Below are 15,288 nucleotides of genomic sequence, written 5' to 3' on the forward strand. Positions count from 1 at the left end.
CCAAGGTACCTGTACTACTCTTCGAGAATGCTGACATCTGGAACACAAAGCAAGGCTGAGCCACGGCTCAGTGACAGGATCCTATGGACACAGGACACGTCGTGGGTCAAGTGTGACATGTGACCAGGCACCTTCTGCTAAAAATTCCAGGACAAATCCCTACAAACCCAGGGAAGCTGGAGCGGGTCCTCAGGCTGGATGAGAGTCTGGTGTCCACATTCATCTCCACGCAGTGACATCCGGACTGACAGGTGAGAGCAGATGTTCGTGCCCAGGAAATCCACAGAAGCCATCATAGAGCCCGAGGGACAGTGTGGTCCGCAGATGGCCACCAAACATGGTCAGGGAATCAAACACCACAGGTTGACAGAAGGAAGGATCCGAGACAGGCCGGCAGACAAACCAGGGTCAAAATGCTCTCCTTGGGGACAAATCTGGTCTGGAAAAGGCCACAGGGGGTCACGGGTGCTTGGTACTCTTCTGTGTGACCTTCCTATGAATCTAAATTGGGTCAAACAGAAAAAGTGAGCAGGAAACCAGAGCGATTCTCTCAAGACCTAGAGCAACAAGAAAACAACAGGCACGCGGGTCTGTACCGAGTCGATGACGTCGCCACAGAGGGGAAAAGTCACAGTCCCGTCCCCGTACAAGCCTCGTGGGATCGGTCCCCCCGCCAAGCGCAGAGGAACCAGCGAACACAGCGGGGCCACCATGTGTGGGGACCCAGGCATGAAAAAAGCGAGGCCCTCGCCCGTGTCGCCCGTGGGAACCAGGACCGGCAGCAGGAGAGGCTCCCGAGAATGGTCTGATGAGGTCGAGTGAAGCCCTCGGGGTTTGGGAGCAGAAAACACACACCGGCGCCACAGCTTGGCCCCCACGGGGGAGGTGACGCAAGGGGCCTGCGGCGTACGGGCGGACAGAGAGACCCAGCGTCGTCCACCCACACGGCGGACGGAGAGGAAGGAAGTGCTCACACCTGCTATGACCCTGACGAGACCCGGAAGGCGCTGTGCTCCCTGAAGTCGGGCCCCCACAAACACACAGACACCCTGAGGCTCCATTCACACGAGCCCCCAGGAGTCAGAGGGACCGCTGGGACGGTGTGCGCCACGGGCGCGGGGGGGGCGGGGGGACCTGCGGTTTCACAGGGGCAAGATTTTCAGTTTCAAGAGACGGCCAACAAGGTGATGACGGTGGCACAACACGGGGAAAGGGTCAGGGTCAACGCCCTTGAAGGGCGCACGTCCCAGTGGTCAAGAGACGGCAAATCCTTCGATCATCTGTCCACTTTTTCACTTGGTTACAAATTCGAGTTCTCAGAATGAACTTGGGATGCCTACGTCTGCCCCCCGGAAAGGTCGGAAGCGCCGAGAGCAGTGAGTACCCCCGGAACCCTTGTTCACCTTCTTGAAACTACTTTCGACCAACAGGAGCCGAGGAAATGACTAATTCCAGGACAGGGGAAGGGAATGTTTAAGAGGAGCCTGGGAGCGGGGGGCACCTGGGTGGCTCAGACTCCTGATTTCGGCTCAGGTCAAGATCTCGGGGTCCTGAGAGGGAGCCCCGCATTGGGCTCCACGCTCAGTGGGGAGTCGGCTTGGGAGTCTCTCCGTTGGCCCCTCCCCCACCTCCACATGCACGCATGCTCTCTCTCCAATAAGTAAATCTTAAAAAAAAAAAAAAAAGCCCAGCGTGTCTCGTCACAGCACAAAGCAAGGGATCGCTCAGATCTCATGATGCCCCCAACAAGCCCCAACACTCTCACCGGTCACCCCTGGAGGATGGTCCGAGCAGGGAATCGGCTCCTGATTTTGGAAACTGGACACTAAGGGAGATAACCCAAGCCTGTATCCTGCCCTTGCCTAGGGGCCAACCTTCGGAGCAATCGAATAGTCAGATTTTCAGAAATAGGTCAGCGAGCAAAGAGAGAAAGGTTGGAGGGGTAGAAAGTCACCGTTCTGTAACCGACAGATCGAAAGCCCCGTGACCAAGGACAGAAAACCACAGGGAAGCCGCCACCGAGGGAGTCCTCCCAGAGAGCACCCAGGGGACGCGGCCACGCTGGCTCCATGGGGAGCCCACAGGGTCACCCAGGCCAAGGTACAGGGTGCAGGCGCCCCCTGCAGCAGGCCTGGGTTCCACCACAAAGAACAACTCAGAGAACCGGCACCACTAGAGCCTGAAGAGGGGCACCAGTCACTCAGCGAGGGGCCTCGGGTGCTGCTCCGGGGGTTGCCTAAAAATGAGGAAACTGTTGGGGAACTCTGCGCTTAGGCAGGGGGTCTGACGATCTGAAAGGTAATGGATGTTTTCAGCTGTGGTATCAGACGCGTGGCTTTCATTTTTAAAACACCAGGAGCTGCCGACTGACAAGTACAGATGAAGGACAAGGGGCTGGCCGGCCCTGGCTTCCAAAGCCAGCCTGGTGGGGGCCACCTGCCCGCCGCTGGCCACCTCCTGCCAAAGCTACGAGCAGTGAGACATTCTGCTTCTGTATCTGCTCGAAGCGTCCCGTGGTTTAAAGGAATGTCCGTAAGGGCCGCTTGCCACAACCGCACCACACACGTCTACGACATGGGCTGCCCAAGAGGAAACGAGACGCTCCTCCGGCAAAACGCTGAGGACAGACCACAAGGACGGGCTGAGATGCCAGCCATGCCGGGGGCAGTGGAGGTGGAGGTCCAGAAAGGCATCCCTGTGGGTCCCCGTCATCCTGCCTGGCTGTCCGCCCAACGGGGACTTTGCACAGCAAAGCCCCACCCCACCTCCCCTGCCCCTGCCAGGGAACCCCTGCTCCCTCCCCAGCTGGGGCTCCCTGGTCAGACGCTCTCTCATGGACGGTGCTCGGCTCTGCCTCACCAAGGCCCCGTGGCTGCCTGGTCAGACGCTCTCGCATGGACGGCGCTCGGCTCCGCCTCACCAAGGCCCCGTGAAACCACCCCTATTCGGTCGCTTCATTCACCAAGGCAACTGCACCAAGTCCCACCGATGCCTTGGGCAGCATCTGTCCAGCTCTGCCAGGACCGGCCAGGGCACCCGTGGGACAACCGGCCCCTCCATTCACACAGAGCCCCCCTGTGGGACCTCAGCGTGGGCCAAGGTCACGGGTACCAGGTCACCAGGACCTGATCAGGCTGGCCCACCACTGCTGGGAGGCACCTGCCTGAGCAGGCTCGGCAATGACCTTGGACTCGTGGGGAGACCACGGTGCTCCACGGCACTGTCCTTGGAACCACAGTGCCCAGGCCCGGCTAGCAGAGGGACGACACCACCCCTGCACACGCCCACAGCCAATGACCCTGTACACGCATGCACACACACGTCCACACATGCGCACGCTCCAACACATACACACGTGCTCGCACCCAGGGGAGCGTGGACAGGCTAGAGGCGTTCTCCTGGGGGGCTGGACACTGTGCAGAAATGCAGCGAGGCCCAAGTTACCTGCTTTCCAGGAGAGCAAGGCAGGGCCGGCCCTCAAGGTTCCTCACCACACCCAGACACCCACTGTCCCGGGCAGGCAAGGGGCCCCACGTGGCTGCGGAGCTGGGGGGCCCATGGCTGGAGCCCAGATGCCCCCCAGCGTGTGGACAATGAGGAGGGCGGCGCTGGCAGGGACCCCGAGGGCTGGTGTCTGGGCCCCCGGGAGCAAGGGAAGGCAGGCAGAGGGAGGGGACCTGCCGCGGGCCCTTCCTCCTGGCCCGGCAGGTCTGGGCCGGCTCTGGGCCTGCGCGGCAGGAGGCTGCTTCGCTCTCCCCAGGTCGTCCCAGCATCTCTGCCCTCTCCTGGGCTTCAGTCACGGGAGCTCCGCACGACACAGGAGGGCACGCGCAGGGGTGCCACAGCAACCTGCCCGCGGTTAACCCCTTCCCAGCCAGAGGGTTCTCCCACGCAGACCCTTGTCCTGGCCCCACAGCTCCTGTCCGTGATGCAGGACAGAGGGTGAGCAGGGAGCAAAGGCCGAAGTCAAATGAGTTCATCTCTGTGAGCAGCGCCAGTTGCTCCCACAGTGGTTTCTACCATTTCCACCCAAGAAGCCAAAACCCCAGCGCAGGGCACACAAGGGGAGGCTGTGCCAGCGGCCCACACGCCAACATGGATGGCCACACGACGACGAACCCCTCGGACTTGCCCTGCCTCCTCGAGGCGGAACTAAACAGCACGCAGCACAACGGCTCTGCTCCGTCCTGTGTGCGGGACACGCAGCTCACCAGAGCCGCTCAGCAGGGAGCGCCCCTGCCTCCCTCCCGCACAGTAAAGACCCTGTCACTGCGCGGACGGCGTGCTGGTCTCGGGGGAACGGCAGACGGAGCCTCCCCTGGGGATGTCACACAGGAGCCACATATCCCCAGCTCGAGCGAGCCCGGTGACTGCTGACACAGGGCTTCCCCAGCCCCGACGCCCTTCTGCACGTCTGTGGGATGCCTCCCCCGTGACCCAAGCCAGGGGTACTCACGTAAGAAGTGTTTTTCCAGTAAGGCGATTTCCAGGTGGCCTTTGATCTCATTTAATCGATCAAACTCTGTCCGGTTAAAGTCCTGGACTCCTGAAGCCATGATGAGGGTCCCCGGACCAGCCTAGGAGAGAAACAGCGAGAGCTCAGAGGAGCCACCTCCAAGCGCCCCGCTTCTCGGAGAGGAGCCCCGAGGACTCTCCCCCGCAAGGCCCCTGGGGAGCAAGGAAGGAACGGTTCTACCAGGAAGCCCGCATCAGTCCACCTCGGACAACTTGGAGAGTCCGGGAGGCCGGGGAGGTCAGCTTTTAGAAATGGTTTAAAAAATTAAAGCTGGCGGCGCGACATCAGGCCTCCTGAGAGCCACATGAGTCTCAGGCTGCGGAGGGCAGGCCAATATCCAAACCTGTGCTAGCCTCCCGGGGGAGGGTGAGCCCCGCCGCAGGCCCCGTGCCTCGCCACTGTGAGCCAGAGGGACAGGACGCCAGGCAGGTGGGGAGGGCACGTCTGCAGGCTGGGCTGCATGAACCCCAAGGAGCAGTGGCTCCCCAAGGTGAGCAAACACGGACAGGGCCGGGCCTGCTGCACAGAGGGCAAATCACAACCACCTCGGGTTTCTGAGGCCGCTCGCCCAGGGGCTGGCACAGGCCGCCACCTGCGTCTGACGGGAGGAGAAGGGGTGCGGCGCAGGCACATACCGCCAGGCCTGCCCCCGCGCACACAATGGACACTTCCACGCTCACCCCACGGCTGCACCCACATGCTGAGCTGGTGAGAAGCAGCACCATGTGCCTTCACACGCGACAAGGGGGATCTGACTCCCAGTCTGGGTTTCCATGACCCCCTCCTGGCCAGATGAGGGTCGAAGGGGACACACAGCCTGGACAGGGTGTGGCACAGAACCCTCCACATACAAGTGTCTCCTGCTCTGAGGCCACATCTCAGGAAGGAGGTGCTGACGTTGGGAAGCCAGTGGGTTCTGGGAAGACCCTCTGGCCTGTGGCTGCCCAGAGTCTTGACCTATTGGACTTTGAGCTTCCCTGGCCGCTGGGGCAAATTCCTCTGTTTCCCTGCAGCCCCCGGGGCCAGGCAGCAGGGGGCACAGGGACTAAGGTGGTGAGGCGGAAGGCAGACTAATCCCACCGCCTGCCCCAGGGGCACTGCCTGCGACATCGACTCGCCCCTGCACATGAAGACATCCCTCCCCTGCCCACCCCTGCCTGACGGCCAAGGAGGAGGCCGCAGAGCGGAGGGCAGAGGCTGGCCGGGAAAGGCGGCTCTGCACGGACATGGAGGCAGAACGCTTGACTCCATTACGTCCACCAATGCCTCCCCAAAAGCGAGCAGATGCTGTGCGGTTCACGGGGCCACGTGTGAACGCACGAATCCAAGTCCTCGGAGGCTGCGATGCTGTCCGTCTCCAGGAAGCTGGAACCACGTCCATCTGCAACTTGCCCTCGAGCGTCTAGAATCCCCGTGGGGACCCCTCGCGTCTAAGAGAGCCGGGTCCTCAGGGTTCCGGGTGGACTTGGTGCCGTCAGCAGCTCCGAGCCGGAGCCCACTGGACGGAGGGAGGGAGGGGGTCGCTTTGGGAGCCGACCAGCCGGGAGGCAGTGCCCACGGGGATAGGAGCCCCAGGGGTGGCACTCCGAGGCTCGAGCCCCTCCGTGAGCCCCCCGGGTCCCTGCTGCTGACCACCTGTCAGACTTCCCAAGAGCAACAACGAGCTGGGGGTCCGGGGCCTGCACCCGGGACCCGGCTGAGCTAATGAGCTAACCCCCAAGGCTGCGGTGTTCCCACCACAAAGCCAGGGACATGGGCGGGCCACTTCTTCCTGCTCCCTTACCCTGGTGGCCTCCCTCTCCCCACCTCTTTGGCTCTCCCTGGACCCTCTCAGGGCAGCACTTCCTGCTACCCTGTCCCTTGGCCTCCTGCATGGATGGGGTCACAGGTCTGCCCCAGCTCTAGGGCTCTGCTCCCTCCCCATCATACCTCTCCTCACTGGTGTGTCACTGACCCACCTGGTCAGCCCTGACCTCTGTCCCCTGTCCTCATCTGCAATGGCCTGTCCCCGCCCCGGTCACACCCCGAAGCTGGACATCACCCCCACTGCTGCACACTCTCCACACACCCCGCCATCTCGGGCCCCCTCAAGCCTGTCCGCCGGCCCAGGCCCCTCCCCCGCCCACGGCCCTGCCCTCCACCGCTGCGTCCACTCTGCCTGGGACCCAGGGGGCAGCCAGGCACGAACCGACGATCACTACGGGACTCTCTCATGGGACCTATTGGTCCAGAGACGGAAAGTAGATGTGGGCACCAGGGGCTGGAGGGCGGGGTGGGGTCAGTGTTTTACGGGGATGGGGTTTGCATCTGAGGTGAGGACAACATTCTGGGGACAGATAGGGCGATGGTCACACGACACCGTGAGAGCACATAACACGCCAAACAGTGGCCAGGACAGGAGCTCTGGGAGTATTTTATCACAATCAAAGATAAGTAAAGTAAAAAAAAACCCAAAGCCTAAGCCCAAAGATAACCAGTCTCCCTCACAGCAACAGCCACAAACCAGAGCCTCGCTCTTCCCCCCGCACAGAGTGGAAAGCCATGGGGATGCCACCCCGGGCTGCATCCGTGTGGCCTGGTAACCGCCACCAGGACAACAGACAGCTTGGGCCCTGCACGCCCCGCACGCCCCGCACACCCAGCAGGGATGCAGCCCACGGGGGAGAGGGTCCCACAGTGAGGAGCGGTCAACACATCACCGGCACATCCCAGTGCAGCGGCCACTGCTCAGACCAACGTCAGGGGCGCAGGCAGAGCCCCGCAGGCCCTGCACACCAAGGCAAGTCCAGGTCTCTCCTGAAAGGGCACCCACAGCAGGGCGGCTGCCACAGACTTCTGGCAGGATGGACAGACGGACGGAGCCTGGCGCCCGGTGAGTCTGCCGCAAGATCCCTGTCGCACCCCATGGTGTGTTCAGACCCCTGTGTGGGGATTCACACACCTAAGAGGCCACGGCCCACTTAGCCCAAGGACCACCATAGAGAACCATGGCTCGCAGCGCCCCAGGCTGCCACCGGCCACACACGGTGCCCCGGGAGATCCAGCAGCAGGGCCACGGTCCCCTCAGGGGCCCCGAGGCTGGAGGACTGGCCTATCTATGCCAGCAGACAGCGGCCAACACTCAGGTGGGCTCCGCTCCCGGCTCTGCAGCACCGGTCCACCTGATCGGGCAGCCCGGCTTCTAGAGGCAGTGCTGGTAAATTATTCATTCCTGCCAGGAGCGAACTCGCAGTCCCTGTTCAAAGGCATTAATAATATAAGAAGCCAGAGAAGGCGAGTGCTCCCAGGCCACACCTGGGAAGGAGAGCTGGCTCAGGGGCTCAGAGAGGAAACCAGTGGGCCACCGACTCCGGCCGTCCACACCGGGCAGGACGGCTCTGGGCTTCTTCACCAGCAAAGGGGAACATCGGGCAGCTGCACCCAGGACAGTGAGCCCCGCGATCACCTCTGGCCAGAGCCCACCTTGCCCCTGCCCCGCCCCCGGCTGAAGAGGCACAAGATCCGGAAGGCAGAGCCCACCCAAGCCCAGGTCCCGCCACAACCACGCCGCCCAGCTGAGCTGCTCAATGGACACTTGCTGCCCCGCTGAAGAGCGCCCACGGACCGGCCCACAGGGGCCAGCTTTCTGCGCGTGACTTCCCCACGAGAAGTCGGCCAACCAGCGAGGAAGCCGGCAAGGAAGGAAAAGAAATCCGGCGGCCGGATGGACCCATGGTAAAGGCTGTGCAATCCTTGATCGGGAAGCCGGGCACCTGCCAATGGCCAGTGAGGTCCAGTGGGGAGCAAGACGAGGGCAGAGGGGAGCCACACCGGTCGGGACGCGGATGCCAAGGGCACACTCAGCTGGACCATGTAAGGGGGGCAGCCCCCCGCCCCCCGCGGCGGCCCCCGGGGCCAAAGCCGGATGGTGGAGGGCGCGCCCGGCCCGCCTGGCGTACTCACAGTGTCCCTCAGCTCCTCGCTGTCCCGGGCCGAGGCCCGAGGCATCTTCAGGGGCACCTCATCTCCGCACTCGGTGTCCGAGGCATTTGGAGACTCTGCTAGATCGAGGAAGTCGTCTCTCCTGTGACCTCTGAACCGGATTTTGTCCAGCCTCCTTAGCATGTTCAGCACCGAGCCCCTCTGCTTTACCTTAACATGACGGTCGGGGTCCCTGCACGAGAAGGAAGGAAGAGGCTCGGTCACTCGGTCACCCCTGCCGGCCACCCGCCCCATGGCACACGCACCTGCCTGAGTGCATGGTTCTCCTCCGTAGGCCTTGGTCCCGCGGCTGAGCCCTGCCCTCGGGGAGGGGCTGCTCGGGGTTTTCAAGGAAAACTCGGGGCCCAGTGGCTCCCACCTGGCACGCACCGCCTGGGCCCCTCCACCACTCCCACTCCGCTGGCCAAGCCCCTGCCCCTGGCCCCAACAATGTCACCTCCCCCATGGGGCCCCACAAGGTAGAAGAAAGCCAGGCCCCTCAGCAGGACCTTCCCGGCCACAAAGACGGCCAGCCTGGTGCACAAGGAGGCCAGAACCGGGCGAAGCCAGGGCAGAAACGCTTCAAAGAGAAGGGGAAGAGGGCTGGCCACTCCTAGAGCAAGCCAGCCATCGGGGATGCGCTCAGCGCTGTAGCTATGCACACCGCCCAGACAGCAGCAAACGCCCAGAATCCACTGGAATGCTCGGCAGGAGGACGTCTCAGTAGATCCCTTCCGAACCCAGCAGAGCCCTGGCTTCATGTGCCCTGACTCGGCCTGGTCCCCACTTCCAGGGACACGACCCAGGCTGCTCCGTCTGCCGCAAGCACCTTCCTGCCCGCCGGTCGGCCCTCGCCGGCTTGCTGAGGTCGTGCGCAGAGAGATCCTCCCACACACGGGCTGGTCAGGAGCCCAGCGCTGGCCCACCTGCTTCCCCAGCACAGCCCCAGGCCACAGGCGCAGAAAGAAGTCTGCCTGCCTGTGCCCTCCGGCCCAGTGCGGGGTCACACGGAGATGGACATGTAGCAGGTTGCCCCATATCTCTGCGCCAAGTGGGCCAGGAGAGGCCAGCCGGCCCCGCAAAGCCCCACGGGCAGAGTGGGAGTGGCTCCCCGGCGTGCGCAGCCAGCCTCCCTCTGAAGCCCACAGCAGAAGCCACAAACTCCAACCCAAGTCCCAGTCACACAGCTCCGGGGCGCAGGGCCGCGCGTCAGGGGTATCCCACCAGACCAGCCCCCCCCCACCTTCTGCGAGAGGCCCTGGGTCCCAGCAGGAGGGTGGGGGCTCGGGACACAGCGGGGCTCAAAGCCTCCTCCTCTGCTCACCCCCTGCTGGGCCTTGGCTTCGGCCTCGGAAGGAATGAGACCAGGGAGGCCAGCGCTCTGGGAGCCCCAGAGGACGCACACCGGGCGGGAGCTGGACGCCGGCCCCAGGGAACACTCGAGCGTCTCCACGAGAGGCGGGCGGGAGTGGGCCGAAGAGGACGGATCCAGCTCGGCCCCAACTATCCCACTGGGGATGCGTCAGGGAACCACAAAGTTGGGGAAGTACGTCCTGTTGGGACCGTGCAGGCACAAACACTCTCGAAGGACTCTCCAATCACGGCCCCGGGTATCTGCCCCCCACCCTGCAAGGGCCCTCCGCCCCCCTCGGCAAGCTTGCCTGCCCCGAGCAGTGGTGCCGACAGTGGGGCTCCTAGGACTCCAGCCGGATGGACCAGAGCTCACTCTGGTCTATGAGAACAGCAGGGGTGCGCTGCACGGGGAGGGAGGGGCTGCAGGGGTCCTGGGCCAGGCGCTTCTCCAAGCTCGCCCGGAGTACTACCAGGGGGCCTGGTGTGGCCCTGATGGCAAAAACGACAGGACACCTGATGCCCAAGGCCCCCAGGACCCAGGAGAGCCCAGAAGCGCATGACGCCAAGGGAGGCCCGGCGTGGCCTCGGGGGGCTGGTGTGGGCCACGGGCAGCCGTGGGCAGCCGTGGGGCACAGCACAGGGCCCCAGGGCAGCAGGCTGCTTGCATGTGGGCAAGGGCGCGGGCTGGCTTCCCGGAAGAACAGCTGCCGCGAGCTCCACAGAGAGGCACGGACGAGTATACTTCAAAAATAACAGAAACCTAAAGAAAAGAGAACTTTGTGCTGACCAGGTCCCCAGAGAGGGGCTAACGGTCTCTTTAAGAGAAACGACAAGAACAATCACAGCACGAAAGAGTCTAAGAGTCAAGTGGACAGAAGCAAACTTCGGACTGTTTTTACTAGACCGGCTGATTTCCTTATCCGAGAAGAGGGACAACGCGCCAGCATGCACGGGGGGGGGAGGGAGTCAGGGCTTGGTCCCAGGACCCCAGGACCAAAGGCAGCCGCTTCCCCGACAGAGCCCCTGGGGACCCCCAGCCTTCCACTGTCAAAGAAGAAAAGAACACAGCCGAACCAGGCATAGGCCCGTGGGCCGTGAGGGATGACCACGGGCGCGCTGCGGCCGCTCCAGGACCCGGGCAGGAGCTCCAGGACCCCGGCGCACAGATGGGCGAGTTTTCCTGAGCAGAAGAATTCGCAGCCAGAGGAGATCTACCCACCACTCGAGCAAAAACCTCCAAGTTCCCTAAAGAGGAAACACCAGCCACGCCGCGAGGCAGAAGGCGGCGGCACCGCGAGTGCGGATACCCTCGGAGCCGGTGAGGCTGCTCCTGAGCGTGAACCCAACCCGTGGGGAGCGTGTCGCCCCCGTGGGGAGATGTGACCCCGCAGCACGGCCCATGATCCAGCCGCCCCGCCCCCCACACAGCAGGCACGGCATCACAGGGGACTCACGCAGGATCTCAGCCCCGAGGGACAAAGGCTGCCGCCCCCCCGCACGGTGACGGCAAATAGTCCAAAGGTAACACAGGACTCTGCACGGGGGGTGGTATGTGAGACTCTCTCCAGATGTCCTATAAAGTGTTCCTACTGCTTTTTAAACTACAAAAATAAAAAACTGGGTATGGGAAGTACAGCCATATAAAACCTACTTCCTCTCGTCTCCAAGAAGGCCCGAGGGATTCCCTGGCAGCTTGCATCAGAGGAACTCGGGGCACAGGGGGCAGGCCAGGCTGCGGCTCGGGAGCAGGGACCCCTGGCTGACTTGTGCCCAGAGCAGAGGGCCCAGAGCTGGCCTCACGCCAACCAAGCTCTGTACCCCCTGCAAGGCTCTGGCTTGGCGGGTTCTCGCTGTCTGGGATTCTCTGCCGTCCCTGGAGCTGGGACGGAGCTGGACTCTCCCAGTTCGGCTCCAGCAAGCCGACAAAACGGCAGCAGTAAGACAGGGGACAAAGCACCCAGTGTCCAGCCCCCCGCACCACCAGAACGCAATGCATGCCTCGGGGAGCCACGGGCGCGTCCTGCCCACCGCCAGCTCACCCCAACCCTGGGCTCTTCCTGCCGGCTCCTCATGTCAGCCCGCACCAGGGCGTCTCGACACACAGTCCCCCCAAGAGAGGGGTTCCCAGAAGCTCAGCCCCATCCCCCTGTTTCCCCAGGCTCCCTGGGCCCCTCGAAGGATGAAGCATCCACACTACTGTCTGCTCAGAACCAGACCCAGGACTCCCCACCCTCCCCACCCACCCCACCGGGGGCCAGGTCCAGGCTGCGAGGGGAGCCACGCCACACCCCTGCGCTGGGCTGGCGTGTGGCACAGCCTAGCCCAGGACTATGTCGTCTCGATTATGTCCGTTCAGTCTCTGTTCCAAGCGAAGCCAGATCCACAAAATCCGGGTGGATGGGAATTTGGGGAGGACACACTGCTCAACCTGGTTCACCCCCCACTGTCCACTAAAGATGGGGGACCAGTGTGGACCACCGTGTCGGACACGGAGGAGGCCGGATCTCAGATACCAAGTGGGACCCAGAGCGAAGCTTTCCACACAGACCCCGTGCGGGGTGGGTGCCCTTTCGACAAATCCTACTTGCACCTGCGTTCTGGATGCTGCTGCCATGTGTCCCCCAGCCCCCCAGCTAGCCCTCCCTGTATCCCACCGGCCCCCCAAGCCCTGACCCTACCTCCTCAGATGCCCTCCCTGGGACCGCACCCCCCCCCACAAGCACCCACAGGCCCAGCCCGGGCAACTCAGGGCAGCTCCCGTAAGCCCCCCACCCCAAGGGGGCCCAGCTGCTCAGCGGGATCCGTGGCCACAGGCCCTGCCTCCGGCGGAGGGAATCCCCTCCCGTACCTCCGCGTGGACGCAGACGCTCTGGGAGAGGCCCCCTGGCCATAGCTACTCCAGAACCCTGATCAGAGCCAGGGCGCTCTGCAAGGACGCTGGAACCCGGGCCGTGGCAGCGAGGAAGCCGGGAACACGCACAGCGGGGGCACCTGGGGCTGCGGCACAGGGTGGTGGGGCTCGGCCGGCTCCGGGCAGCACCCGCCGGGCTCCGCGTCCCCTGCATGCAGGACCGAGTCCAGCAGAGCTGGCCCCAAGACACAAAGCGTGCTGCTCTGGAAACCCACTGAATGGCTTCTGGACACACAAAGACGGCAGTGTCTAGGGAAACTGGACTTGGAAACCACAAAGGACTTCATTTCCCTTCCCAGCCAAGATTCTTAAAAGAGTAGTTCCTGGTCTCTGGCGCTTGCCGTGTCCCAGCCAATCTCCCTCGACCCGCCGCGCACGTCACTCCCCGGCCTGGCCTCGTCTCCCTATTATCTAGGGGCTCTCCTGCTGATCCAAGGATAAACAGTGTCCACTTTCCCACAGGAGCCAGCCCCGTCCTAAGCCTTCTTCCTGGGAGTCACAGATGCTGAGAACCCACGCCTCCCCGCTCCCCAAGCCAGGCCCAGAGCCGGCCCATCCTCCCCGTCCTCTGGGAAGACAGCTCCAGACCCCGCAGAGCGGCCTGGGAGGGCAGCCGCAGATTCGGAGGCTCTGCAGGGGGACCAGGAGGGCTGGGGAGGTGCTGACTTGGGTGTCCTAATCAGCACCCCAAGGGCCTCGCCCCCAGAACCCCAGCACACACACAACTCCCATTCAGTCCTGCAGGACCCTGTGCTAGGAACTCCCCTGGGAGTGGTCTGATGCCAGAGCCACTGACCCTGTCCCCAACCCCATGGCCAGGCTCAAGATGCTGGCTCACAGCGGATGACCCCCAGGTCTCCCCAAACACAAGGCTTGTGTGTGAGCCCCTTTCCTCACCCAGATTCACAGCTGGGTCCTGCCAGGTGGGCACAGGCAGCAGGACCCCAAATACTCCTGGTGTCCACACCCAGATGTCCTCCCCCCGAACTAGCACCTGCAGGCTTCCCCAGGAGCTCTGCTCTGGCTTATCCGCGGGCGGCCTGCTGGACGTCTCAGTTCTATTGGGCTTAGTGCAGAGCCAGAGTCTCCACTCACCCTCCTGCTGGACGGCGTGTGTATCCACACTGCTCAAGCCATAGCCCCTGAAGGAACCCGCCATTACTCCAGGGCCACCTGCAGCACACACGGCCCTCCTCTCCAAGCTAGGTCCCACAACATCTGCCTCTGCACCCTGACCACACCCTCCTGCCCTGCTGGACTTGGGGTGGGGATCCCACGGCACCTCACAGAGCCCTTCTCCATGTGGCAGGAAACCGGACTTCCAGCCCCTGGGGGTCCTCTGGCCACTACCTTTGCTCCTACTGCGGGGCCCAGCACCTCTAGTTCTGGGGGATTCCCCATCCCAGAGCCTTTTTCTCCAAGTACCCCACCTTGAAAACCATCATCCCATTTGGTTTGGGGTCCGGGAACTTCCAGCTTACGTCCCTGTTTAGGATTTGGGCCTCCAGCCCTGCCCTGTAAGAACACAGGCCCTAAGGGCAGAGGCCAGCCGTGACCTGTGCTAGGCTCACAAACCCTCGTCCCACAAACGAAGCAATGATGCACAAAGGAGGGGCCGTGCTGACCAGTCTCTGAGCACCAGGAAACACGGGACCCTACGCCGGCTCTGGGCCCCCCGGCCACAGCCACGAAGAGCTGTCCTTCCACAGAGCCCTCAGAGCAAAGGGCTCTCCACGGACTTCATCCAGGAGACCCGCTGGGGTTTGCAGCCCTTAAATCCATAAACACTTGCAGAAAACTTAACGCCAAGTTTCCAATAACCTGGATGTTTCTCTGGAGGCGGGGTAGAGGCCTGAATTTCTTCCCAGGGGCAAGCATCTTCAGGGCCGGTCTGCCCCCACGAAGGTCAGCCCAAAACCTCCTGTGTAATCTGCCAGTGAAGATATGCAGACAGGTCCCACCAGCTCGGTGACCCTGACAATGGCCTGGGTGGCCCTGGAGAGTCAGAGAGAGTGGGAGAGCTGAGAGGGCCTGGTGTGAGCTGTCACCCCCCTCTTCTGTGACCTGGGATCACGCACAAGGCCTGGAGAGCTTGTGACGGCGCAGGGAGTGGCTCCGGGGACCCGAGAGCAGAGATGTCGGCCGGACGGCTCTTACAAACCACACGGACACACAGCTGCACACACACTCAGCTCCTGGTAAAACGTGCGGCCGGCACAGCTCACGGGCGTTCCAGCTTCTCCTAACACCCCTCCCTTGTCCACCACGGTTGCAGGGGCAGACGAGTCCAGCGCGGGCAGGACTGCCGGCTGGCAATTCTGTTCACGTGAACCAGACAGACAAGGTGCACGTGGGAGGCACGCGTCAGGGCCCCATGCGTGGCTCATGGACAGGGACTTCCCTGCCCAAGGGCAGGGCAGCTTTCTGAGAGCAGCGTACAGTCACCTCGGCTCTTCTGTGCCACTCACAGCGAGTGGCTACACATGTCACACATGCGGATTTTCCGTCCCTCAACGAAGCCCAATCAACGAAACGAGAAGTGAAGCCC

General features: G+C 63.1%; 1 protein-coding gene across 3 annotated transcripts in view; it reads right to left on the reverse strand.

The window, feature by feature from the left end:
• Positions 1–4,193: 4,193 nt before the first annotated feature.
• Positions 4,194–15,288, reverse strand: part of LOC123393069 (GRAM domain-containing protein 4-like) — a 36,987-nt gene continuing 25,892 nt past the window's right edge. The window contains exons 1-3 of one of the 3 annotated variants that reach the window (XM_045083683.1): positions 8,743–9,695; positions 8,459–8,669; positions 4,194–4,577 (exon numbers count right to left, since the gene is read on the reverse strand). In XM_045083683.1, coding sequence (XP_044939618.1) covers positions 4,221–4,577; positions 8,459–8,669; positions 8,743–8,942 — 768 coding nt within the window. In that variant the 5' untranslated portion in view covers positions 8,943–9,695 and the 3' untranslated portion in view covers positions 4,194–4,220. Of the gene's footprint in view, positions 4,578–8,458; positions 8,670–8,742; positions 9,696–15,288 lie in introns of those variants that run through there. The other 2 variants (XM_045083684.1, XR_006607760.1) reach the window with 2 other exon arrangements.

The sequence above is a fragment of the Mustela putorius genome, unplaced genomic scaffold, assembly GCF_011764305.1.
Source record: "Mustela putorius furo isolate JIRA1106 unplaced genomic scaffold, ASM1176430v1.1 tig00000738_pilon_pilon_pilon, whole genome shotgun sequence".
In the NCBI taxonomy this organism is placed as follows: Eukaryota; Metazoa; Chordata; class Mammalia; order Carnivora; family Mustelidae; genus Mustela; species Mustela putorius.